At 45.6% G+C, this 27,451-nt stretch overlaps 1 protein-coding gene across 1 annotated transcript in view; it reads right to left on the bottom strand.

Annotated features, from left to right (window-relative positions):
• GMPR (guanosine monophosphate reductase) overlaps nucleotides 1-27,451 on the bottom strand; it is a 46,292-nt gene that overhangs the window by 4,999 nt on the left and 13,842 nt on the right. Inside the window, exons 5-8 of the mRNA XM_071553226.1 lie at nucleotides 22,402-22,483; nucleotides 20,109-20,215; nucleotides 14,158-14,200; nucleotides 7,324-7,483 (exon numbers count right to left, since the gene is read on the bottom strand). Coding sequence (XP_071409327.1) covers nucleotides 7,324-7,483; nucleotides 14,158-14,200; nucleotides 20,109-20,215; nucleotides 22,402-22,483 — 392 coding nt within the window. The remainder of the gene's footprint in view (nucleotides 1-7,323; nucleotides 7,484-14,157; nucleotides 14,201-20,108; nucleotides 20,216-22,401; nucleotides 22,484-27,451) is intronic.

Here is a 27,451-nt window from a genome sequence, read left to right as displayed (position 1 = left end):
CCAGCTTTATCAAAAGGTAAATTTGACTAAGAGAGCTGCAAGTGTAAAGAATGGTCAGGCTCAGGCAACTTAGGGAAATGCTGGAGCTGGTTCTCCGCAGGCACCACTCAGCACAGCTCCATAGAGGCTTCACAGCCCCTGGGCTCTGTCCCGTGTCACTGACTGGACACAGATGGGAATGCTCTGGCTGTCTCCTACCAATCTGATTTTCCAGGGCCCACAGAGATGGAGTGGGAAACCTGTTACAGAAAACCTGCTGCAGAGCTGTCCCCTGAAGCTAAAAGGTGATCTTGCATAATTCAGAGCCAGGTAAAAAGGCCAGAAAAACAGCAGTGCTGTGAATACTGTCGAGTACTGGTGCATGCCAGCACAGACTGCACCATTGCCAACAGCCACATCTGAAGAGTTATATGATGGAAGAATCCAGGCAAGTAACTCTCACTGCTCCTCCAGCCTTCTCCACTGCTCAGCAATTCCTCCTGCAGCAGAGACCTCCAGTCAGCAGCTGATCTCACTGGGCTTTAGAGCAAGCTTGTTCTGCATGGCACACCAGCTCCTCTGCAGAGGCAGGCTTTGGGAAGTGAGGGTCCAAGAGAAATGTGGAGGAAAGAGCAGACACTCTCCTCCTGCCCTACAGAATGGAGGCAGAAATCATGGCAGGGATCTGTCATTGTCGCAAATGTGGCTTTACTTAATTCTTCCTTTAGCAAGTTGTCTAGGGGATAGAAAAGAAAGAAAGGGCATGCCTGTTTGGATGGTCCATTTGTGAATCGTTAGCAACAGCAGCAGCAACTATGTGGAGGTACTCAGTGTGAGCCTGGCTATATTTCATCCTGTTAGTTTAAATGTGAGGTCACAGCCCTAGGGAGGCAATAAGGGAGAAGTGTTGATATGCCAAGTGAATAAAGAACCATGATTAATCTCCCTACATCTGATGAGTAATTGACTCCTTGAAATTCTTAAATTAGCATTGTAGTAAGCAGCCAGTGGAAGATGGACATACCACTGCCTTCTCAGAGACTGCACAGGGCTCAGGGATGTGTTGTGGGCCCTGTGCTGCTGGGACTTCCCTGGCTTTTATTTGCAGCTCCACTGCCAGCAGGAAAGGGCCTGTCCCACAAAACAATACAAAAGTGGCCATGCCACCATTCTTGGGTTTTGGCCATGCCCACCTCTCCCAGTCGAAGTTGGGAGGTTGGGTTGGGGCTCTAGAGGGCTTCCTGTGAGATTGTGAGAGACAGTGCATGTCTGGGATTTGGGGAAACCAGTGTGACTCCTGCCTACCAGATCCTGCCATGTGAAGAGCTCTGCATGCTGCACTGGGCAAGAAGTGCAGGGCTTAGTGCACTGATTGCCCACCCACCTCGCACAGGAGAGGCCAATTAACTGATGTATGAATGCCCCATCAGTTCAAACATGAGTGCCCTGTTCATTCATGCTTGAGCATCCTGTGGGACATGAGTTGCTGGGGTTTGATAGCAGAGAGCTGATGGCAAACAAAGGCAGCCTCAGTTACCCCAGAGATGGGAATATTGCTCCCAACAGCGTGAACACTTGGCAGTCCTTTATTCAGTGCAAAATCACAGAAATGCAGGACACTTACAGCCACTCCCCCTGGGAGATGTTCCTGTAGTAGCTACAGAGGTGTTAAGAAGTTGGAGCTTGTGGGATGCCACTTCTGGCTTTGGAGACTAAACCCCACAAAAGTGATGAACACCTAATGACACAGCCCTGAAGCCCTGACAGCTGAACATTTGCTACTGCTCCTCAAAGCATCACCTCATGAGCTGGTGGGGTGTCCTGTTAATAAAGAGGTAACCTATATATACCATGCTGAGGGAAGGATGCCAGAAGAGAGGGGTGAGATTAGCTCCACAGAGAGTGCTTGGAGTCCAGTTTTGTGCTCATCCTTGAAAACAAAGTGTCTAAAATCCTCAGTGCTCCCACCCTACACGCTGGGAATAACCATGTTCCAGAAGGAAAAGGTGGTGTACAGAATAGAGTTTTACCATGTGTATGCACACATTGTTGCACTGTTAACTGCTGCAGTGTGGTCCAGGGATGTGGTCTGGATACATACAGGTCCATCACCAAACTGTGGTGGTAACCTCTTCAACACAGTGGTCAGGATGGAGGAGAGATTTTAGTAAGTGTGCTGCTACACTACTAACCCCTGCTGTCTGACCCAGAGGGAGGAAGAGTGGAGTTTATAACTGATGTACACTAAGACTGTGATGATGTTGAAAGAGTTCATATTGGATTAACATGCTAATAGTTCTCTGATATGTGCCTTGCAGAGGTGAGAAGTGACATATAGGCCATACACTGCTGGGCTTGCTATGTTCTACGTGAGTGCCAAATTAGTTCATGCATGAGCACTGAATAAATTAATGCATGACTAATACACACAAGCACCGGTTAGTTTACAGGAGCATCCACATGGGTGCTGTGTTGGCAGAGTTCAGGTGGCAAGGGATGCCAGTGTGACCTGTGTGGGAGGTGGCCACAGCCTGCATGGAGCCAGTCACCAAGATGGTACCACCTGGCTCTGAAAAAGGAGCAAGCCACCAAACCTCCTGCAGTCAGGGCACCTCTGCACCAGTGTATTTAAGACACAGGAGCAGCCACTGGGGCAGGACACACACCTGGATACAGCTGAGGAGACAATGAGATGCACTCTCAAGAAAAGATGCTCCATACCAAAAGAGTGCAGTCCCTGGGTGACCCACACCAGAGCAGGGACAGCCACAAAGGGACTGTGGCCTGTGGACAACTCACAGTGGAGCAGGCACAAAAAGGAGGAGGAGCAGACAGAAACCATTACACACATGACCACAATGTCCTGTGCCACCCCTTTGTTCTGAAGGAGCTGAGACACACTGAGTGTGGCCTGTGGCAGAAGTAAGGGAAGGTATGACAGGGCAAAGAGAAGTGTCTGGCTTAAATGGAGCCTGGAAAAGGAGGAGGAAAGGTGTTTTCTTAACAGTTTGGTCAATTACCCAGCAGTGATTAAAAGTTTGGGTTAGTTGGTAATAAATGAAGCCAAGTAGAAAATCCCCATGTTGACACTGTTTTGCCAACGACAAATCCTACACAGAGACCATGCAGAGATGTCCTGGTTTCAGCTGGGATAGAGGTTATTTTCTTCCTAGTTACTGGTACAGTGCTGTGTTTTGGATTTAGGATGACAGTAACTGGTACAGTGCTGTGTTTTGGATTTAGGATGACAGTAACTGGTACAGTGCTGTGTTTTGGATTTAGGATGACAGTTACTGGTACAGTGCTGTGTTTTGGATTTAGGATGACAGTAACAGTGATAACACACTGACGTTTCAGTTGTTGCACAAGAAATTGGGAGGGGACACAGCTGATCCAAACTGGCCAAAGGGATGCTCCATACCATATGGCAACATGCTTAGTGTATGAACTAAGGTGGAAAGCTGGATGGGGCCACTGCTCAGGAGCTGGCAGGGCACTGGCTGGCAGGTGGTGAGCATTGTATATCACTTGTTTTGTACATTATTGTTGTTGTTGTTGTTATTATCCCTTCCTTTTTTGCCTCACTAAACTGTCTCCATCTCAACCCATGGATTTTACTGGGCTTTTTCCCAGTTTTTTTCCCATCCCACTGTGGGGTGGAGTGAGCAAGCAGCTGTGTGGTGTTCAGCTGCCTGCCAGGTTAAACCACAACAATGGATTGCAGAGGCTGCCACAAAAGCTGGGACACTTGGCAGAGAGGGACACAAGCAAGTCAGCAGGAACTGCTGAGGGCTTTGCAGCTCTGACAACTCTCCTGGAGTTATGACCCAAAACTAATCCCTTCTCAGAAAGAAAGGTGAAGACAGAGCAATTGAGGCTCCCAGCAGCTGGGAAAGGTGTGCTCAGATGTCCTCAGCAGAGACTGGCTCTTGGCAGCCACTGAATGGTGAATAAAAGGGAGAATGTTTGCTCCAGACCCTCTGCACATGGCCTGCACCTCCTGGCCCTGGGATGTGTGTGGTGGGTGGGAATCCTGGCAGGGTGGATGGGATAAAGCACATGTGATGGTGCTCCACCAGCCAAGCAGAATGTGGGTCAGAATGAAGGGGTCAAGCTGCCCTGGCAGGAGGCAACCTCATGAGTGGGGCATTAAGTAAAACAAAGGCAGGAACTGGGGACAGGTCTTCCAGGCTATCATTTAGGATGCAGAATAAGATGGTAAGTAGCACCAGCTGCTGGTGCTGTCCTATCTCTGTGGCCCAAATGTTACCCTGCAGTACATATAAAGTGCCCAAACTCAGCTGTGAAGTGACCACAGCACAGGTGCAGCATTCACACACCCCCCATAAAATCTCCAAAGGATTAACAAAAGCTAATTGGCTCTAACTGAACAATACTGCACACAGTCTCAGCTCCTGCCTGCCTCATTTCTCCTCTCCCATAAAAGAAAGGTAAAAATTGCCTTTCAGAAATCCCCAGCTCTGATCCACATTACTCAGAGAAAGAGGCAAAAAATGTAAAAATAAACCAACAGGTAAATGACATAAAAGGGTAGACAGATTTCATACAAAATTATATGGGATCAGCTTGACATACTCATTACAAAAACAATTACTCTCCTGACTTTATTCCCTGCTACAGTCATCTCACCTTACCTGTCAGTTTTAATGGAATAGTTTGCTGTGAGCTCAGGTTCTCCAGCCAACATGTGTAATTTTGAGAAGATGAAGTTAAGGAACAGATGGTCTGATTCTGCAGCACACTGAGCTCTCTCTACTGCTTGAATAAAACACTGTGAGTGCTCAGGCTCTTTTAAAGACAAAACAGCTTATTTGGGTCACTGATACAGACTTACAGGTGGACTTCTTAAATGCCCTTAAAGGATCCCCACTGATTTGACCTATTTGGGTCAAGTTTGGGGTATTCAGCATTTAAAATGCTGACTAAGAACCCTTTCAGTTCGAGTTTGCCATAAGCTAAACTAATAAGTGACTGAACTTCCTGTAACTTTTTCTGTAGGAGAAGTTCAAAGCAAAGCCTTGCAATGTTTCAAATCGCCCCTCCAATGCTCAGCACATTTATAATCCTGGATAATTAACAGCTGCTATTTTTAAACCACTCATGCTGGGAACAGGCCAAGCAAGACCAAGGCTGGTATCTGTGTCATCATGGCTGCAACATGAAGAACATGAGACCTGGCACCTTCATAGTTAACAGCCAAGGTTTACAGATTTAGGAGCTGTTGTATCTACCAATAGACTGGGAGACTCCTTCTATAGTTACCTGTTAGTGGCATAAAAATGCAGTGAAAAAACCAAAAACAAATGAACAAAAAAACCCCAGGGACTAAAAACTTCAGCTTGTGCTCCTTCTCCCTTGTTGCTGAGAAGGTTTCAGAACTTGAGCCCCAGGGAGTCTCAAATCAAGGATGCAAATTAAAATACAGCTATGGATCAAGCAGAATTTATATATTATTGCCCATAATGAATTCAAAGGGTGTGTCTACACTGAGCCAAATACAGCACCTCTCTGTACATCCCTTACTCCTCTAAGACAGAATATTTGCACTGTATCTAATTTTTAAGGGGGTCCAGTGTCAATCAGTTCTCCAGCTGACTGAATTCAGCAAAGGACAGGAAATTCTCCTTCAGATAAAAGGCTGCCAGCACCACTGGCAGCTGCCAGTTTTAAACTGTGAGATACTTACTAGTGCTGTCCACTCAGACTATTTGTTCAGAGGCTTTGATGACAAGCAGATTTGCCTCAAAACTCTAGAGTGAATCAAAGCTCAGAGATTTGAAAGCACATCTTTCTAGTGCATCATTTCAGCTCGTCTCAGATGCAGATGGGCCCCTCGTGCAGTTCTTTCTTCTGCAAATAAACAGTTGTGCTTGAAAGCAAAACCACTGAACAGGTTGCCCAGAGACATGGTGGATGGCCCATCCCTGGAAACATTCAAGGCCAAGCTGGACAGGGCTCTGAGCAACCTGAGATGGTTGAAGATGTCCCTGCTCACTGCAGGGGGGTTGGACTGGGTGACCTTTAAGGTCCCTTCTAGCCCAAATGATTCTATGACTCCATGACTTAGGCCAAAGGAGACAGGTGTAAATGCTCTGAAGGAGGCTGTGTCTTACCACTTTGCAAAGAGCTGGGTGAACTAATGTACAATTTCATGGTCACACAGACAAAAACCAGGGCAGGAGCCAATGTCAGGGCAGAGAACAGGAGGTGGGATCAAAGAGCTTTCTATCTAGAGTGGTATCTGAGACTGTTGAGGTCCTATCAGCCTGTCTCTCTGTCAAAGCACGAATCCCACTTTGGTTTGTGGATCCCATTCTGCTTTGCATTCTGAGCTGTCACCTTCACAGTGCTGCAGCTCTTACCTGTGGCAGCAGCTGGAAAAAACCTGTATGCTGGAGCAGACAAGGCCAACAAACCCCACCAACCCTGAGTGCCTGGCTGGAACAGCAGCCAAGGTCACTGTCTCTGAGACTCTTGCAAACAGCAGCTTGCCAGATGTGACCAGAGCCTGAATCTACACCAGCAGAGAAAAATCAAAGGGGACCCCTCAAAAAATAGTGTATACTGTAAGACAGGAAACGTTCTCTAACAAAAGTATGTTAAGGGCCATGTTATCTGAGGGCAGTGACTAAAGCTGCCACTCACAAGAGAAAAGACACAGAGGTGTTCTGGTGTCATCTGCTTTTCAGAAACTCAAAAACTCTCAGCACATTCCAGAGTCAAATAGCAGTGGGCAACAGATTCCTTTGCAGAGCCTGTCTTCCTTTCCTCTCCCCTGAGGATTTCAGCTCAAAACCCAAGCTCCTGCATGACTTGAGGCTACTCTGGTGCTCTCTTACCCAAAAAGGGGTGGGAGAACTGTACAGGAGGCTTCTGCTGCCCAGGATCACCAATTCTCCAGGCACCCACTTTCTGCAAAGAAAAGAGCACTGGGCTGCTGGGAACACCAACAGGACACCCAACTTGGACACAGAGAGGGACAGAAAATGCATGATATGCCACGTTCCAGCATTTAGTTCATACACATCCTGAGAGACCTGTAAGTCAGAACAGTGCCTAATGACTTCCCAGACCACACAGTGACAGCACATCCCCCTGGCTGCAAATGAGTGACCATCACTGCTCTCAGCCACCCACCCCCAGTTCTTTCTCCCTGTCTCCCTCTTGATGTCATCCCTCCCTCAGACCTGCTGTCCCAGGTGTAGCTTCTTGAACGGGAGTAGAGACATGGGCCTGTTTCCAACAGATGCCTCCTGCACAATTCTGCTCCAGGAGTTCCTGCATGGAAGGCTCACTGCAGTTGCTCCTGTGTGGGATTCATACCTGTACTCAGCAACCCCTCCTGCATGCTTCTTCATGGCTGTCTCAGAGCTCATTCCATAGAAGAGTTTCACCTTCTTGCCATCCTTCTCCATGACCTCCCCAGCACACTGGTCGTGGCCTGCAAACATTCCTCCAAGCATGACAAAGTCAGCACCGGCCCCTGTGATCACCAAAGTGACACATAAGAAAGCAGGGAAAGGACATTAGGGTGAAAGAAGGCAAAACAAGAACACAGTGATCTCCAAAAACAATAGCCAGCACTAAGGAGTTTGGTACAGAGTCCCCCCCTCCTGTAACAGACACAGGGAACTCAGAAGAAAAGCTCTCCTGAAGAACTGACACCTGATGAAATTAATTTCTGTGGTATTCTGAATTGAGAAAGTCCTTTCCTGTTGTGATGACAAAGATACAGATTATTCTACTCCACCCCACACTCTTTATTTTCAAATTCAGTTTTAACCCTTTATTATATAATAATATCTGAGCACAGTTCCTCAGTAACTACTCCTGTGGCTGCAATAATCAGGAGTCCTAAATACAGGGTGGGACCTGTTGAGCTCAATGCTGTACAGAGAATAGGACAGTTCCTACTTCAAGAGCCTTTCAGGGCACAAGCTGTGAGTGGGAATGTACCCTGAAGGAAGGCATACTCATGAATATCATGTACTTCTCCCAACAATAGCATAAAGCAAGTAGATTTTTTACTGAAATGATGCATTTTTGAAGCTCATCAGCCATGTGTTCAATGTAGTTCTTGATAATCCCTTGTCAGAGAGATCTGAATGGGTCTGCATTTGGTTCCTGCTTAAAAACTCTGGGCCAGGGACCACCACCCCTGGTTCTGTGGCCCTCAGGATGCACCACAAAAGAGGTCTAACCCAGAGCTACAACTGCTAAATGTGTTCCAGATACTGAGGAACAGCCCTGAATACTCAGTCATGACTGTTCAGTCTGTCTATCTCCTCTGGCTTTGGAAATCATGAAATCAGTTCCACCAGGAGGAAGATCAGGAAGAAGGTTTTTGGAATTGCTCTTGGTTTTCTACTGTGATCTCCAATATTTCCAGCTGGGCTGGAACTGTTCCACCAGCAGCTCCTCCTGTGATACTGTGGCATATCTAGTCTTGGAAAAGTTTAGTCTTTTAGTCTTTTATGAGCCTGTGGTCACCCACTCCTGAAACAAAGCATTTTCTTGTTCACAACCTCTGCTTCTTCAGCATGTCTGTGTCAGAACAGGCCTCCCTCTGCTCAGCTTCTTCCCACAACTGGCAGCAGAACAGAGCTGGAAACCTCACATCACAGAAAGCAGATAAGCCTGAGCTAAACCCACCCTCTTAAGAACGTGTCCAAACTCTGGTGAGATCCCAGGCTAGGTAGGTCTGATCCTGGAATTCGCTCTACTCTGTCACTATGCAAACAATAGCCCCAAATCTGAAAAGTAGGGGAAATTGCTATCAAATCTGCTCAGCTTCTGCCAAACCTGAATTTTGGGAGTATTTTAATCTGTGAATTGTGCCAGTCCCCTCCCTTCAGCCCTCTGCCAAAGAGCAGACCTGGGAGCAGTGCCTGGAGTGGAGCATCCAGCTGCTCTGCTGACCTCACCTCCCTCTGCCTGGCTGTTGCTTGAGAGGAACACTATGTCCATGGTGAAGGGATGTTAAAAATGAGGCTTGTGCAAAACTGCTGAGTGCATCACAAGCAGTATTTATAGCCAGGCACACATTCAGGTGTCCTATCATGCCAACTACCTGGCAGATTGCTCCTGAGCTCTCGTTTCACATGGCTGAGCTTTAAAGCCTTGGTTTGACTCATGTCTGACACTATTAACCTGCCAAAATCAAAGGGAATGCTCATCCTTTAAGACATTCTTAATTACTGGTGGCAAATTCCTGTTGCTACCTGGCACAAGCTTGCACCATCCTTATAAAAAGTAAGTACCCTGGGAAATCCAGTTTACGTCTTCTTCATGGTGGAGGAAAACAACATGAGGAAGGAGGGACAGATTTGACGTCAAGGCTTCAGAGAGGGTGTTTAAACAAGTCAAAGGCCTGCCAAAGGACATTCTGGACTCTCTGCCTTGTCAGTGCTGTCCCCTGATCCCCAGTTCTAGTGCTGTCTCTGGATGTGGGTCTCACAGCCTCCAAATTATTAATGCAGAAGTCACATGAAATCCACACTTCAGGATCGCAGGATTTTGGTTCCCGTGCACTTCAGCATCTATTTATTATTTCTCTTTTGACTGCATATTTTGGGAGGAAAGCAAATATGTTTGAATTACAGGATTGAAACTCATCCAACTTGAGTAACTTTTGCAAACTACAACATAATTCATCAAGCTCCTCCAGAAGAGAGGAGCTATGTTAGAGCAGATGCAGCACGTCTAAACATTGAAACGACACATGCTTGCTGCCCTGCCACTCCAGAAATGACAAGCCCATATTAAATACACTTCTCCAACACTCTCCAGAACCTTCTACTATGCTTCTGTGTTGCAAAGATATCTGAAGGTTTCAGGTCTGTCCCACTGCTTTCCCACCAGCTAATATCTGACCAGGAAGCTGTAGTTTGTACAATGGTCTTTTTTAAGTTATGCCTGGGTTTTTTGTGTAACCATCAGAAGCACTGGCAATGTTTGCAACATCCATCTGCATTTTTTTGCGTCCAGGTACAGTCTGACAATGTGCCATGACCCTTAGATTAGCTCAGTTGGTTAAAACTTGGTTGTAATAATGCCAAGGTCATGGGTTCAATCCCCTGTGTGGGCCATTGATTTGAGAGTTGGACTCGATGGTCCTTGTGGGTCCCTTCCAACTCAGAATAGTCTGGGATCTGTCATTATTTTAGGTTGTGGGGGACTGTGAAAACCTGCCAACAATGTCCTAGATACTACAGGATGTGATGGGGTATGTTGCACACAAGCAGCCCAGTAGCTCACTCAGAGTTTGCTGGACTCATCCTGTCTGTACAAAATGCCACTTCATTGCACCAGCTTCCCCCCTGAGGCCTGTGCTGTATCTGGGCTAATTTTGCTCATTCACATTTCCCAGTGGCTCCTTTCAAGCCTTCACACAACACAAGTGCTGATGCCAGCCCAATCTTGCAGCACTCACACAGTTCTGCTGGATCTGGGTAGAGTCTCTCAGATCCCTTTTTATGCCTGATTATCCAAGGTACTGATAACCAGACTGGCTCTGCACAAATTCAGCTGGACTCAGCCTGGACCTGTAGGCTGGGCAGCTCTCCAGGCAGATGCACTGTAAGTTTGCCTGGACCAGAGCTGGCCCTGGAATCACCTGCACTCCAGCTGAGCCAGCAAGCCTTTGCAACAGCAGGTATACACACACAGTTATTGTAAACAGGAAAAAAACCCCAGTCAGTGGTGATCTGTCAGGTATAATTTGGGAGCAGTGTATGTCCCCGGGTGACTTTTCCACATGATTTTTCCTTCCTTTCCCTTCCCTGCTCCTGTATCTCTTCTCACCACTTCTGCAAGGAACAGCAGTAATGTGTTAAAGATGCTGGCACAGGATTCAAAAGGCACATTCTTTCCTGGCTGTGTCACAAAAATATATGTGACCTCAGGCAATTGAACTTAATATTTCTGTGCTTTGACTTTTCATCATTAAAAAAGGAGGCAGTACTGCCTCCCTGGGGCATTCTGAGAAATGTGTTCATGTTATCAGCCTTTCCAAGGGTACAGTTATATGAACCATCTGAGAGCTGAACATGAAGTTCTTTCACCCTTCTCATTCCTGCACCCAAAGAGCTCTTTTCTCTCCTATTAACCTATATCTTTTCCATTATCATCTCTAATACCCTGATTGCAGTGACATCTTCAGTTTACCAAATCCACACCAGGTTCTCATCCAGCAGTTCCAGAATTCCAGCAGTCTCCCCAAAAGGATCTGTCACTCTTTGTCTCTCACCTTCAGTGCTTCCCTCTTCCTTGCCTTTCTAAATAGGCTTGTTTCCCCTCTGCCAAAATGCCCAACCTGCCTCTGACTCCTGACACCAGCCAATGGTGTCACCTTCCGCTTGGAAAGCTTCTCAACATCTGCTTCTTGGTTCTTCACAATTCTCCACTTGCACTCAATCCACTCTGCTCCTCCTGCTTCCAGTCACATCTTTAGCCATCTGTCAGTGCTAGCTGACATTTGGGACTCCCTCACACTTCCCATCATTCAAGTTGTTGCTCTGTCACTGCTTTATAGTGAATCATCCTCTTACACGAAGATTTTACAATGATCCACCAGAAAGGGAAGCACAACCACTTGAACCAAAAGTCCTCTTTGGGCTTCTTGTCCACGCTTTGCCCAGGCCTTTGTCCCTAAGTGAACCTGTGTTTTATCACCCAGTCTTGGCTATCCAGTATATTTATGGAGCTCCTAGCAAGCACAGAGGTCTCTGCTAGACAATTCAGTACCAAGGCTTTGGCTTGTAAATGCTGCTTTCCCTGAGACTCACACAGCCAATCACCTCCACAGCACTCAATAAACACTGTGATTCAAAGCTTATTTTGCCACACCTGGCTCCAGCCAGTCAGATGAACACTGTGTGTCTTCCCCAACTGTATATAACAAAATTGAGTTACTTTATTGCCTCGGAGTCATCTCAATGAGTTCCAGCCCTGTAGCTGTGACACACAGTCAGACTGATCTGTCTGGTCTGCTATCAAGAGTACAACTCGTGCCAGTATGATCTCAGCTTTCTGATGCTCCTCTGTCCAAAGGACAAGCCATGGTAGCCTTCAGTCATGTACCACTGTGAAACCCAGACCTCCTGACAATCAGCAAAGAGGATCTGCCCTTTCAAGCAGGTTTAGGTTCAGTTAAGCCTGAAGAGACTACATAGATCCTTCAGGCTTGTTATAAACACCACAAAGAAAAACATTTGGAACACTTTGAAGTTGCTTCCTGTTGCTCTAACTTCTGGAAATGCTCTTGTTGAGAAAAGACCTTTTGCACAGGGCAGGTTTCTGTGTAGGCAGCTGGGAATGCAGCAAGGTCATGGTCTCAGTTCACAAGCTCCCAGAGACAACACTACCAGTAAGAACCTGCTGAGCTGTGGGGCCAGAGCAAGTCAGACAGAACAAAGACCTCACTGCAGGCAGCGTGTCAGAGTGGGCTGGACTGAGGAGAGGGTTGGGTGTTTCTTAATACAATCTGCTTAGCAAAGAGGGTGGATGCTGCTGTTCAGCTATGCTGGAATCACCCAACTGGAAGTATCTATTCCCCACATCACATCACCACTGGGTAACACAGGGATGATGTGAAATCCTCTGACCAAGCACATTCCTTACTGGTAGCCATCACTCCACAGCTGTGCTTAAAATTCTCTAATTAAGTCTTGCCTGTCATCTGACCTGTCTCAAAACAGGAGCTGTCTGCAAGCTTAGAAGACAGATTTTGGTTTCAAGCTTTCCAGGAGGCTCAGAGCTTTTCTTGGCAGGTCTGTAATCCGAGTTTAGGCCTGTCTCCACTTTCCATACCTGCAAAGCTTCCTGCAGAGCAGACATGCTGTATCACAACGTGTTATCTCTTGTTATGGTGCCACCCTGAAATGCCAGTAAGAGACTGTGCTGCCCCCCTGTATTCCAAGTATCATCCCACTGTGATGTCTCCAAAGAGTCTGGCATTTTGTAAGTCTGGTATTTTGAGGGAGTGCCTTTAAATGTTCTGTCCTCTCAGGATGCATTTAAAGCCTGGTTCCCATATGTTGTTAGAACAAGGTTATGGCTAAGTGACAATCATGAGCTTGACCCCTCCAAACAGTGTAACTTTTATGCCCAACACACAACACTCACAGATTAAATTCTCCATTCTATCACCAAGAGCTGGTGCGATTCACTGAAGCTACTGGCATGAAAACAAAATCTGTTAATTATTAACTTGGATGTTTTAGACATCTGCCTAGCTCTAGGGGATACAGGATAAATAAAATCTCATTTCTTCAAGTGGACAGCTGATCCCAAGAACATCTCCAGGGATCTGGCCTGCCTTTTTGTTTTGTTCTTCTGTCCAACACACATTCCACCAGCTCTTCCTCTGCTTAAGGCTCCAGTCAGCCAGAACTGGCAACATTACAGGCATCTCTGAGCCCTACTCAGAAGAAGCCCTTATCACTTTTCTTTGTATTACTGCCCCAGTGGCTGCATCTCACACCTGGCAGGTCATTTCCAAACAGCACTTGGACCACTCTGTTTTGCACTGCAGGATTTGGACTCTGTTCCAAACCCCAAATTCACCCCTGGTGCATTAATTTCATGGGAGTCACCCCCAGGGAGGTGATGCCTAAGAATTTAATGTAATTTTAAAAGGTTTTAGAATCATATAGGCTTTGTTAAGTTACTCTGATTTTAAGTGTGCATATTAAGTGCCTTTCTCACGAGTTTAGGAGCTACTTTCAGGCTCAACCAAGGCCACCATGTTTTTGAGAAGCCACCTGCAAGATAACAAGAGACAAACAACAGAAGAAGGCCTGACTGCTCCCCCATGAAGAAGGGGGCAGATTGACAGGCCTTTTTGGGTGGGCATTCAAGAGAAATAAGACTACTGATTGGATGTTAATAAAGAGTATAAAACCTGTGAACTTCCTGATCTCGGGGTCAGATCCCTCTGGGTTTGAACCTCGGAAGCTTCCAATAATAAAACCCTGTATATCTTTCTGCATTAACTTGTCTCCAGAGTGTCTCTGTTCACAGGGTGTGAGATCTGAAGCATCAGAGGAATGTAACCTACAGCTAATTGAATACACATTCAGGGCCAAGCTGACTGCTGCACCCCAAGGGTGTCACGACACACAGGGTGTCACCGGTGTCACGACACACAGTCCTTACCAAAGGCTTTGGCGACATCTCCTGGGCAGGTGCAGCCTCCATCCTGTACAAAGAGAAGAGCACAGTGAGTGGCAGTGAGCTCATTTTGGGGACCCAGCAAGCACTGCAGCTCTGCCACCTGCTTGGGAGAATCCATATGATCCTTTCCACTGCTTCCCTCCTTAGGGCTGACTTACTCTACTGTATAATTTACTGATAGTAACACTGGACACAGCAGCAATGCAAATTCCTGACTGCAACTTCCTAAATCCCAGAAACCAGAAAAAACCCTCCTCTAATGACCTGAATCATCTCCTGCCATTTTCATGAAACTCTCTGTGATACAGATGTACCACAACCTTTTACCTTAAACCACCAAAGACATTTAAAGTAACTCTCTTAGCAGTTTACAATACACTGAAAGGTCACAGTGGGAGGGGTGTGGGGAATATCCCATCAGCTATGCTGGCTTTTTAGCTGATAATCTCTAAGAAAACTGGTTAATCTGATCTTTGGCAAGTGAAAATGAGTCTCTCATCCTACTCCTCACTGTTTGCTATGGGTTTGGTAAGGAAACAGCAGCACTTTAGATCTTTAGCATTTTAGACCTACGCGTTTCAGTTTCAGTAGAGCAAAGAAATGGCTGATGAAGGGGTTTGGTTGAGGGGAGGGAAGTTATGCATGTGTGACAGAGCTGTAAAAAAGGAATGGCACATAGCACAGCTCATCATGTGCTGTGGCTTTGTAAAGGTCTGAGCACCAGATGAAAGATCCTTCTACTCCACACAGTCACTGCACCAGGAGGGCTCCCCAGTACTCCTTTGATGATCAGGATCCACTGCAGACTGCCCATAGCTTCCCTGCTTTTGAAGTTGCCTCCCAGCCTGCACGGGCACTTGGTTTTGTCCCACCTCCCTGCTGCCTGTGTGAGAGCTGCAGCTGAGCACAGCACACACCCCTCCCAGCAGCCCTGTCAGAGCTGTGCTCGTGGAGAGCTGGCAGTGGGGTAGGGGTTAGAAACCCTCTGTGTGCCCACAAAAGGATTCAGACACAAACTGAGCAGGTGGGGCCAAAAGTGAGTGGCTTTTCACACTGCAAACAGCACCTGGGAGAACTTTAAAGGCTTTTATTCCATTTCCTAATAACCTCTAGCACATTATGCCTTTGTTGAGCTTAGACACCCTTGCTGTCAGCTCCAGAAAGGAATGCTGGGCTGACAGCTGAATCTCTCTCCTGTTAAAGGCTCTGCTTGTGCAATTCTTTCCCTCTGACAAGCCTGTCAGAGCCTGGAGGAGGGTGTGAGTGCATGTGCATGTGTCAGGGAAAGACGAGCCGAGGCAGAAAGAAGGGTCTAATAATCTTCGAAGAGTAGTGTCGGGAATCTGCGTGACTCTTGCTGTCTGACTGAGAGGTGCTGGCCATGCTGGCTCTGGTAGATGGGTTTCAGTCTGTTGCTGTTGGATGGATCAGTGTCTGACTTTTGTAATTAACCCAAAAGTGGCAGTGATGGAGGTTTGATACTTCATGTTAAGGGATGGAGCCCTTAATGTGAAACCATTAATCATCAGCTTCAAAAAATATCACTTTGAATGTCACAAAATTACAAAATGCTGAGCACCTAAAGAGACTTTCCCAAAAGCTCCTGAGTTACCATTTTAGATAAAAGGAACTGAGGATGATGATTCATAGCACTTCTTTATCTGTAGATGTCTCCACTTACTTCACATAGGCAGGTAAATTTAGTGATTCACAGAAAGGGAAACACAAAGGGAATGTACTGAGCAGTTATGACAGAAGATGCTCTATAATAAAGCATTAAAACATTTCATTCTGTGTGAAAAATCAGGCATTCTGCTTAGAAAGTAAGACTATTCTGCTGCTGCATTGCCTGGGAAGTTTCCCCTTGCAATTGTGCTTGTCCAGGAGGGGCTTGGGTCTGGGTTTAAAATGACTTGTGGACTGCTGGGCTTCAGTTATGGAGCTTATTGCAGAATCAGCCTCTGCCTGAGAACTCTGGGGAAAATGATCTGTACAAACCTGCCTCTGAATTCAGGAGAACTGGTGTAATTCTGAAGCAAGCCTAGTGGAAAGGGTGCTCATGGAGCCAGCAGAGGGCATGATTCTGAGCCAGCTGGGTGCTGGGAAGGAGAGGTGAAAGCAGCTTTGCAGTCAACAGATTTATTTTAATGAGGCTAAAATAGTGTTATAGTCCCCAGGCAGATGAGCCATTTTACAGCAAGAACCTTTAGGCTGAGAGAAAAAAAAATACAGTATGGAAAACCTGTATGGAGTGGTTGAACATTTACTATTATATGCAATTTATAGTAAGTTTATAACTATGATTTGTGTTTCAAGCAACCCTTGTAATAAACTGTATAATCAGTGTTTTCTACAGTATCAGCAAACAGATACCTATTTATTATGCAGAAGATAAATGAAGTATGAGGCATGCACAGCAGCAGAAAGAATGCTTTATTCTGCACTACATATCCTGGGCATATTTCTGTGTGGAAGAAGAGATGGTGTGGCAGCAGCTGGGTGAAGAACCCCTGAGTCATTCTTTTCCCTGAGTGCTGGTGACCCATCACCCAGGCAGGGGGAAGGGGGAGCAGGGACCTCTGTCAAATGACAGCCAAATGAGAGAGGACACATGCAAGGCTGCTTTCCATTCCCCACATAGCTGCCTTACTAGAATATGTGACTTACCAGAATCTCTGACCTGCAAGAAACAGAAACTTTATCTCAAGCTGAAGGAGCTCTGCTGCTAACTGGCCCCTCCACTCATTTCTGCTCCTTCTCAAGGCCAATGGATTAGTGAGAATGAAAATTGAGACTATTGGCTCCCAGACAAACAGCATGGGACAGAAACACTGCCTCTATCTTAGCCAGTGTTTCCTCTCTGCTTTCAGTGAGTCATGAAAGATTAACTTCTGAGGTGAGCTTTGAGTCTTACAGATAATTTAGCATAAGAAAAGAAGCTGGTGCAGTTTTACCTCCCCCTCCTCTGTGTGACTAGGGAGACACCAGACATTTACTTGGACTATCATGTTTGCCTCTCTGTCAATGTATCAGCTCCAAAAACCACTGATATGACTGTTAAAATCCCAGTTTGTGCCCCCATCCTGGCAGAGCTACTGAAGAATGGGGTTCAGTTGTGCTGTTTTCCTTGCAGTGCCTGCACCATGCTCAGCACCATCACTTTCTAAGAGTGACACTTTTTTTCCTTCATAGGGAAGCTGAGCCAACACAACAAGAAACAGGAGCAATTTGATGAAGGTTCTGGACAGGCCAGAAGTGGATACAAGGAAGTGCCCCAACAGACTAAGCCACACAACATCAATAGTTATAACCTACATGAAACTACCTGGTAGGCTTTGAATCTTTTCACATCCTGCTACTTTCATATCAATATTAAAAAAAACTGCTGGACACATTTTCTCCTGACAAACTGACACAGATAGCTGCCTGTTGTGATCTCCTTTGGCTCAGGCAGGATGTGCCCCTTCCTGGATCCCCAGAAAGACAGCAGTGAGACATTTTGAGGGATGCCATGTGTACTAGACTCAATTCTATACTTAGGATTGCTGCCAGATGGTGTTTTTCCCTCCTGAGGACACCTCTCTTCCGTGATATTCTTGCCAGAGCTCTAGCAACAACCATGCAGTCCAGCTTTTTCTTTCCCTTACCAACATACCAATACCTATCTGAATGCTCCAGAATTCAGGCATAATGTCCTCACCCTTGTTTTTCTCTCCTAACTTGGGTGACAGAGTTGAGTTGCAGTGGTGTTAAGAGACCTCAGCTGCAGCTGAATGTGTTTCTCTTGCTCCAGATGTTGTAGCAGCCAGGTATCAAACTGCCCTCCTACATTCCCCCACAATGTCTAGGGGGTTGATAGGTGTGGGCTCACAGAAGCCAACACGACCTAAACAGGTCAGGAACTGATCCATTCCCAAAGCAGGAAAGGAGAAATGGTACAGAACCATCTATTTTTTGCAACAGCACAAATACACACTCTGTTTTCATGCACAATCAGGATGGCATTTTTCTGAGGGCTGCTGGCAGAAAATGATTATTGCAAAACTAGGATGAGTCTCTGAGCACCACTGCCAGGATGACACCTGTACTTATACAGCCTTCACAGTAACAAGTTAGACTTTCATGCCTTATTGCACACACGTTCTGCTCTCTGCTACAGACATAACACCTGTAATACTGCCCAAGTCATAAAAATCACAGACTGCTTTTCTTTTTTTTCCTGAAAAATTCATACAGAGGAGCCACAGAGAGGAGGGAATGTACATGTGTTAACAACAAACAGCAAGAAAGATGTGACTGTAACATGTGTTTCTGCTCCATTATACCCATAGCTCAAAGAGGTACAGTCAAACCATTTGTCCATCCCGAGCCAGTTTATTCTCCTCTCTCCTCCTTCCTCACATGGATACTGGTCCCAACTGGGCCAACCAAACCAGGGCCTTCCAGTGATTTCCCTTGGCACAGATGTGAAATTCAGAGTGGTCTCTTTCATAGGGAGGCTGCTGGCTGTGAGGGCACCTGTGAGAGCAGCACCCAGGGCAGCCTCTCTGCCCTCCTGGGGACCAGCTGCCTCACAGCCAGCCTGCAGAGACTGTGCAAGCCTCCCACAGCCAGGGGCACACTCGTGGCCCCAGCACACACACACACAGGATCTCTGGGTGCTGCACACTGCAGTCCAGCTCAGTTTGAAGCCACGCTTACACATCTGCTTCTTCTGGGTGAGCTGAATCAGGTCCTGCTGGTAGGGTGGCAGCTGCCATCAGCAGGCAGTGCAGGTACATGCTCTGTTTCCTCCACTGGCCTGTTATTTCCCCAGAGCTTATGTGGGAACACAAGTGGCTCATGTGCCAGCTGTGCTCAAAAGAGCCACCTCAAACCTTCCTGCCCCGGTACAGAGAGCTCTGTGAGGATGCTGAGACAATCCAATCAGTGCAGAGATAGGCTCTTCTCATTTTACTCTCTTCTGCCTGTCTGCCCCCTCAGTCCCACTCTCTGGGGAAAGCCATAGAATCACAGAATTGATAGGGCTGGAAAAGACCTCCGAGATCATCAAGTCCAACCCTTGGGCCAACTCCAGGCCCTTTACCAGATCATGGCACTCAGTGCCACGGCCAAGCTCAGTTGAAAAACCTCCAGGGATGGGGAATCCACCCCCTCTCTGGGCAGCCCATTCCAATCCCTGAGCACTCTCTCTGCAAATAAATGTTTTCTGCTCTCCAACTTCAATTTCCCCTGGCAGAGCTTGAGCCCATCGTGCCCCCTTGTCCTATTGCTGAGTGCCTGGGAGAAGAGACCAACCCCCACCTGGCCAGAACTTCCCTTCAGGCAGTTCCAGACAGTGCTGAGGTCACCTCTGAGCCTCCTCTTCTCCAGGCTAAACACCCCCAGCTCCCTCAGCCTCTCCCCACAGCACTTGTGTTCCAGTCCCTTCTCCAGCCTTGTTGCTCTTCTCTGGCCCCGCTCCAGCCCCTCAATCTCTTTCCTCAACTGAGGGGCCCAGAACTGAACACAACACTCAAGGTGTGGCCTCCCCAATGCAGAGTACAGGGGAAGGGTCACTGCCCTGGGCCTGCTGGCCACGCTAGTTTTGTTTACATTCCACTCCTTCTTCCAAAATCTTCCGTAGGAATTACTGTTTGCTTCAATGTGAAAACACTACCAAGCTTCCTATTTTGTTCCTGTAACAGCTTACTCTGTTCAGAGAGCAAGAAGCAGATTTCCAAAGGCACAAACAGGAGGGAGATGCCCATGTCTTTGTAACATTAAAGGGAGTTGGTTTCTTTACATCCAGACCTCCACTGACTATCCTAGGAGCAAGTATAGGGATCACATGGACAGAAGGACAGCCTTTAACATGCAAGGTACTAGACTGATCCTCCTATTCCACAAGGATCTGCACAGTGGGAACATGAAAGCAGATGGTAGTTACTTACAGAGATGATATGTCCTTTCAGGCCATGTGCTGAGTCTGCACACTCAATAACAGCACTCAGCTGGGGATAGCCCACCCCTGTCTTAATCCGGGTGGTACACACAGAACCTGGACAAGAAACAAGAGGAAGAAACATCCCATTAGGATCACAGAAAAGATACAGAAAAAAATGTTTCTACTAGTACTGCTTTTCTCTCAAGAAGTCTCTATTGCCATGCTGGCTTCTCACAGATCAAAGGAACACAAAGGAACTTGAGGTTTGAAAGGCTCTCAATCCACTTCATGGGAGCCATGACTGAGGAGACAAATATCCCCCTTTCTTTTCCAGGGCAAGTCCCAGTTTAGGTCTCACCAGTAATGCTTCTCAGTGAGGGAATTACTGCATCACAAGCAAGAAAACCTGACTGAGGTGTGTGCCTGTAGGGAAAGGGGCAAAAGGACCAGAGTCACACACCATGAGACTCAGCAGCAAGATTTAACACCTGAATATTTCTTCCAATAAATACATGTCTCTCTTCTGTATGTTTTTAAAAATAATTCTCAGGGAAAATCTGTTCTTTTTTTTTCTTTTTTGGTGATGACTTTCCTCAAGAAAGAGAAACCCATCTTGTATCTAATACTTAAAGCAGAAATATTTGGTTAATTGCAATATTTGGGAATATAAAAAAAATCTGCATACAGCATTTAAGAAGTGAGGTAAGCAATCATCAGAAAGTTGTATAGTGTAACATCACAGGAAATATCCTAATATCTGATCATTAAACTATAATATTTATACACATATATTGTGCATGTATGTATGTATAGATACAAATAAATATACATATATTAAAAAAACACTTCAATTATAGTTCAACACAGTAACAGGGCTATAGATCTTTCAGAACACCTTCTTTACTTTCCTCCTCAAATTAAGAGTCAAAATGAGGACTGCTTTTTGTCTTGGTTCTACAATTTAAGATAACAAGAATTTCAAAACAGATTCTAAACCAAATGCAGTGAAATCTGGACCCCTCCATCCAGTTAATATCCAGGTTTACTCAAGCTACCAGTAAAGGAAAAGTTCCCAAAGATCATGCAAAGAACTGGCAAATTGATAACACTGAGAAGAAATCCTGCAAAGTAGGAAGAAAATTAGTTTCACTACAGTCTCCACAGGGCATGTACTTTATAGTGTGTGTAATGCTTTATAATAAATCACTGCCATTTTCCACAGGATGGACCATTATCTGGAAAAGAGGGAGGAACATTTGTTCCTTGTGGGTTTGAGTGCTCAGGAAGATCTCCAGGGAGGCCTATACAGAATTTACTCATATTTCCATGTTTGAGGCTACAAACTATAATTATGCTTCCTTTAAATCTGAATTTGCCTGTGACAATTACACCAGGACACCTCAGTTGCTGATTCTTCATGTATTTTGCAGTATTTATTGTTTGCTGTCTTCCCAGGCACACCTGCAACCTTTACTACATCATTTTCTGTGCTCAAGTTACCCTTTCATGCAGCACAACTCTTTGGCATGGCAGAGTGAACAACCTGCCTGCCCTGCACTGGCTGATCACAGCGATGGTGTCAGTGCCACTTGTGTCAGCCACTTTAAAACCCAGCCACAGTGGTGACTCCTGCTGAAGGGTAAGAAGAAGTGCATGAAAAAAGGGGCAAGGAGGGGAAAAAAAGGCAAGAATATGTTAGTGTATGCCAGAAAAAAATACTAGGGAAGGCAAGATAGAAAAAACACTGTAAGAGGAGTTCAGAATCCCCTCATTTACCTATGGGAATGTTATAGACAGCATTTAAGTGCATTAATATGCAAATTTTAGCTCCTAGGCAATAGTAACAGGTAGATCAATGTTATGCAGATTCCACAATGAATGCCATTTCATCTTTGAAGATGGGCAAGCTCAGCTTCACAGAACCCAAACCATAAAGGTATTCAGAAGCCCATCTTTCCTTGACAGAAGTGGATACCTGAACACCTCACATCCTCTGAGCTTTAGCTGGGATGACTCTTTTCAACAGGCTAGAGGAGTGTTCATAAACACATTTATCAGGGATAATGTCAGGAGCTCAGGCAGCTCAGTGCTTCCAGTAACAGGATCTTCACTGACTGAAGGTGCAATATGTAACACCTGCAGTACAAAACACCAGCACCCTCTTCATGTAGTTGTTAAACATACTGTGTGCAAGGGCATGGGTAGTTTATTGATCTAACAGGTAAGAAAACAGCATGACACACTGGTTTCATCTGCACAGCTCCTCCAGCTGTTACCAAAGTCACCCTTATTTGACTTACCTGGTCCAATACCCACTTTAATAATATCTGCTCCAGAAAGAATTAGTTCTTCTACCATCTCTCCTGTCACCACGTTGCCTGCCTGGACAGAAGAAACAATATCACATGTATGGGAGATTTCAAGGCTCCTGCAATAAAGGCTAATGACAAGGAGTTTTATCCAGAGCTTTTCCTAGTTTAACTATACAGAGCAAGGAGGAATACAGCTCACCATACTGCTCATTGCATACACCACAGAGATTAAACCAATCATACAACACTCTGAGATCAGCTCAGCTGGTTAAAACTTGGTTGTAACAATGCCAAGGTCATGGGTTCAATCCCCCATGTGGGTCATTGACTGAAGAGTTGGACTCGATGATCCTTGTGGGTCCCTTCCAGCTCAGAACAGTCTGTGATTCTGTGAAATGAAATACAGGTAAACTCTCAAGTCAAATTAATTTAATGATTGGTCCAGTCAACCCTGATCCTTAGGATCCCACCAGGATATCCACTTGGCCATCCATCCCTCTAATCCTCACCCAGATTATCCCTAACACACAGTGCAACTTCTCTACCTCTCCTGCCCTGCCCATCCCTCCTGAACAGCCTATATAGCCAGCCAGGCCATGTGCCTACCTCACTTTGTGGGAAGATGCTCACATCTTGTTTAAAATCCTAGAAAAACCTCTTTTTTCCCTTTAGGATTCAGTATTTTGTGTACTGAAAGAGTAAGTAAGGTACTAGTCTTGTAATTTTGCACATTAGTGCCAAAATTGGTATGCACATGCAGGGAATGTAAACAATATACCACACACATTCATTTGGTTGTGGTGATGCCACAAGTGGAAAAAAAAGGGCTTGGCTCCCCCTGAATGAACTCTGCAGACACAGAAAGCATGCTGCTTAGGGTGACTTCTTCTTTGAAAGAAGTTCATAATTGGTTTGTGTTCTTTGCCACATTTTTATCTTGCACTTTAATAGCTCTTTTCCTACCCCCTTGACAGCTTTGTTGAAAGAGATGGCAGCTCTCCCAGCCTTTGTCTTGCTTCTTTTAGTGATCTACTACAGGCTCTCCATGTCCCTAATCAACTGCTTTGTTTGCTTTGATACCAGACTTTCCTGAACCTGAGGAATGAGAACTGTACCACTGAGTTCTCACCAGGGCTTTGCACAACACTTGCCTTTTCTACAGAAGTATCTTGCCCAGCACACAAGAATGAATTCTCTGTGTCACACTGGTGGCTCAGTCACCCTGTGATCTTCACCTTCCACGAATATTTACCTGCTCCAGTGTTTCCAAACTGCAGCAGAAACTCGTGGCACTTCACCTGACATTATTACCTATTTCTACAATAGGTTTTCATGCACAGTTTATTGGTTTAGGGGCTCTATCAGAGCTTCAGCTGGTATGGTGCATGAGATACAGATTTTCCTGGTTCATGGGTGCTGTGAAATCCACAATATGTAGTGCACAAGTGGGACTTCACAACAAGGAAACCCACATTTCCTGAACGATGGTTTCCAGCAATCTGAATTCTAAAGACCTAACTGTGAATGTCACTCTTCCATGCATTTGCTGGCATCAAAGCATGAATGGTGGAGACTGAGAGATGTGTTAAGGAGGCTTTCACCCATTAGAAGACTTCTGGAGTCCAGATCCACAGAGTCTCAACCAGATCCAGGCCCTCAGTGGCTGGATAGGATGGATGAACATGAAGTTAGTGGTGTCAGCCTGGTCACTTAAAAAATGGGTATTTCCTCCCAGGAAAGGAAATAACCACAACTGGCACTAACTGAGCTTCCATTTGGGAAGTTTCCTTGATGAAAGTGCCAAATTGGCCCAGAGACTGAAAAAGCTCCAAGAGCTGAAACGCTGGTGGTGCAATGCAGCTCATGGACTGCTGCCTGTGGGGCTGTATATTCTGCAGGAGTGTGGATACAGGTCACCAACATTTCACATTAATTCTGCAGGTATTTAGTAAAGAGGAAGGTTACTAACCATGCTGTTGTCAGCAGCCAACACTAAAAGGCAACTCCCTCTTTTTTGGCATCCCTAAGTTCCTTTAGGGACTGAAGCTTCTGGTTTTTCACACACCCACCTGAAAACACCTGAGAATGTCACTGTGATGAAATTACTGATGATGTTATTCAGATCCAAAGCAACTCTTTTTTTTCTTTTAATAAAAGAAACTATGAAACAACCTTCTAGCACACACTTGGTAATTAGCTGGTAAACTGGAGCAGTAAGTGCAGAAAACTGACAATCTGTCTGTTCACTTAAAGAAACATTTTGAAGCAAGCACAGTGTGACAGGACAGGCCCTTGCATGGGTTCAAGTGTAGATCTGATGGGTCAGCAGTCAGAGTGAGCTAGAGATTAACTCCCTTGCCAGGAATGTCCTCTGTCCAGAGGACTTGCAGGAAAAAGACAGTTTTCAAGGAGCAAAGATTTCAAATGACATTTGAATCCGATTCAAAAAGGATTTATGAGCTAAAACCTGTGCTTTATGCTTGAAAACAAACTGTTAGCCAGTACATTTTCAGAGCATGCTTTGCTCTCTGCAAAGGGCTGCACTAGGCAAAGGAATGCTGACACAGCACAGCCTGAAATGACTCACTCTCCTGTACTAATTGCATTCCCATACTCTGAGGGAACACTGTACTGGAATGCAACCCTGTAAACTGTGCCCCACGATTTAAGAGAGATGTGAAGGTCTTTACATGTGCCAGAGTAGGGCAGCAAAAAGCTGCATCACTCAGGGGAGGGTCAGACTTGACATGAGGAATCAGTTCTTCACTGAGAGGGTGGCCAAACACTGGAGCAGGCACCCTAGAAAGGTGGCCAGTGCCTCATGTCCCTCAGTGTTTAACTGGAACACTGTTGGCTGATTTCTGGCAGCAGGAACCTCCCCAAACTCACCTTGGGTAGGTGACTGAGAGGGGTCCTGCTCAAACATCTCCTTCAGTACTCTGGGATGAATCCCATCAGGGCTCATCATCCCATCAAAAGCTGGGTTTGAATTTCAGCTCTGTGGTTTGTGTCATGTCTACAGCATGTTCCTAACTAGAAAAACTGCACAAAATAAATCTGCCTGAAACAGGAATCTGGTTGCTCACATTTCCTGTTTTGCAGCTGTACCAAAATGGGCTATTCATTTGCGGAGATGTGAATTTAGGATGTTCAGAAAACCCCTTACATACTAATACTGCAGAACTTGGCAAGTGTTTGTAGCAGCACTGATACAGGCAGAGCAGGAGGAAAATCCTAAAATCCTTATTTTCTTAGTTTTTATTGAAGAAAAATTCCTGTTGAAGTCAACAGGAGCTTCCCAGGGAATGCTGGGTGAGGCCTATTCTCTACTTACTGATTGTGGGCTCCTATTTCACCACTTACTTATTTTTACTGACTTTTACTTCCCCCTTTTATTAGCATGAAACAGCTGACAAGCCACCACCTGAAGCACTTACAAAAACAGCAATACCATAAGGCAGCAATTTGTGGTCTGTGACACAGGAACACTTAACTTTGCTCAAAGCAGCGTGATATTGATTAAAAATAAAATCAACTAGAACAGCCAGGAAATAAAAAATATATAACAGGTACAGTGTTTGCAGCTAAGTGCTGCTTCCTTTCTGCTCAGTGGTGATTTGTTACACTGAGGGCTGTAACTCCAAGGTGGGATGATGGAGAGTGTGCCACAGCAAGGAAGCAGCTTCCATCTGGAAGGCAGAGAACTCCCTGTGCAGCACCACACACAGCACATTCCAGCTTGGAGTGGGTGCAGAAGATGCATAAACAGGAAGGAGCAGGTGCTAAAGTTGCTGGTTCCATGAGATTTGGGACCCAAGTATGTATTTAACTTAAGCAGCAGTGTCTTTCTGCTAGCAGAGCATGGAGACTTGTCAAACTGTCTCTTCAGAAATGCTCACCAGACGTTTACTGTTGAGTTACTGCCGGAGAATGTTGGAGCTGCATATGTTGATTCAAAATGCTCATCCTAGCAGGGAAAAGCACTGATGTCCCCAGCATGCATCCCTTTCCTGGAATGCATATACACACACCAGTGAGTTCTGTCTTTCTGAATCTGCAGATCACTAACAATTTTCAAGAAAGACATGAAGCTCTACACAGCAGACTTCAACCTGCCAGTGACAGGCTTGTATCTTTTAGCACCTTTTGCTGACCTCAGAGAGCACAAAAAGAGCACTATGAGAGAGGCACAGCTATCTGTATGTGAAGAGACCCTGGTATCACAGCTGAAGAACAGGGAAAGCTGTTTTGTGACATCCAGCTGAGCTCTGCTTTCACTGAAACCAATGCTCTGATGTCAGTATGACAGCTGAAGAGAGGCAAAAGGACTTTGGAAAGCCCCACCTGCAAGGCAAAGCCAGAATACTTGAACTGGGAAATAATCTGAAAAGGTCAATATAGACAGACTGAGACTAGAGATGAAATTCTCTTAAAATTAACTAAGAATATAAAGCAAGTAGAGCAATTGGAATTTGTACAAAGAAGTCACTACAGACAATACACAGCAATTGATGCAAGCATTGTATATATATACACATATATGTATATATAGTGTATATATAGAGAGATACAGTGAAAACTACACTCATCTTAATGATGAGTCCATGTACTGTTGCCTTTCTAACCTGCCACAGAACTGGCTTTCTTGCAGGAGATATAGCCCAGGAATTACCTTAGTGCTAATCTAACTTTGCTGCCAGTAAAATAACAGCACCATTATTTTACCTGTCAGTAAAATAACAGCACCATTAACATCAGAAGTCAGGCAAAGTGCTGTGCTTTCAGTGGGGTCAGTTAATTAGGGGTTACAACAAATTGCCCTGGCTGTGGGCCTGGTCCTGCCCAATCAGGGTGACATCCAGATGTACCATCCCTCAGTGTGAGGGTTCCTGTGAGTGCCACCCTGGATCATTCCAGAACTATCCAGGATGGTTGAACTGTGGGTCAGTCCTGAGAGGAAATCCTGGGCTCAGAGGAGTCAGAGAGAGTTTCCCTACTGGCTTTAATGAGATAAAGCTTTCACCTAACAGGATTACAA

This window comes from Pithys albifrons, chromosome 4 (assembly GCF_047495875.1).
Source record: "Pithys albifrons albifrons isolate INPA30051 chromosome 4, PitAlb_v1, whole genome shotgun sequence".
NCBI classification, from domain to species: domain Eukaryota; kingdom Metazoa; phylum Chordata; class Aves; order Passeriformes; family Thamnophilidae; genus Pithys; species Pithys albifrons.
This window is presented reverse-complemented; position numbering and strand designations above follow the sequence as displayed.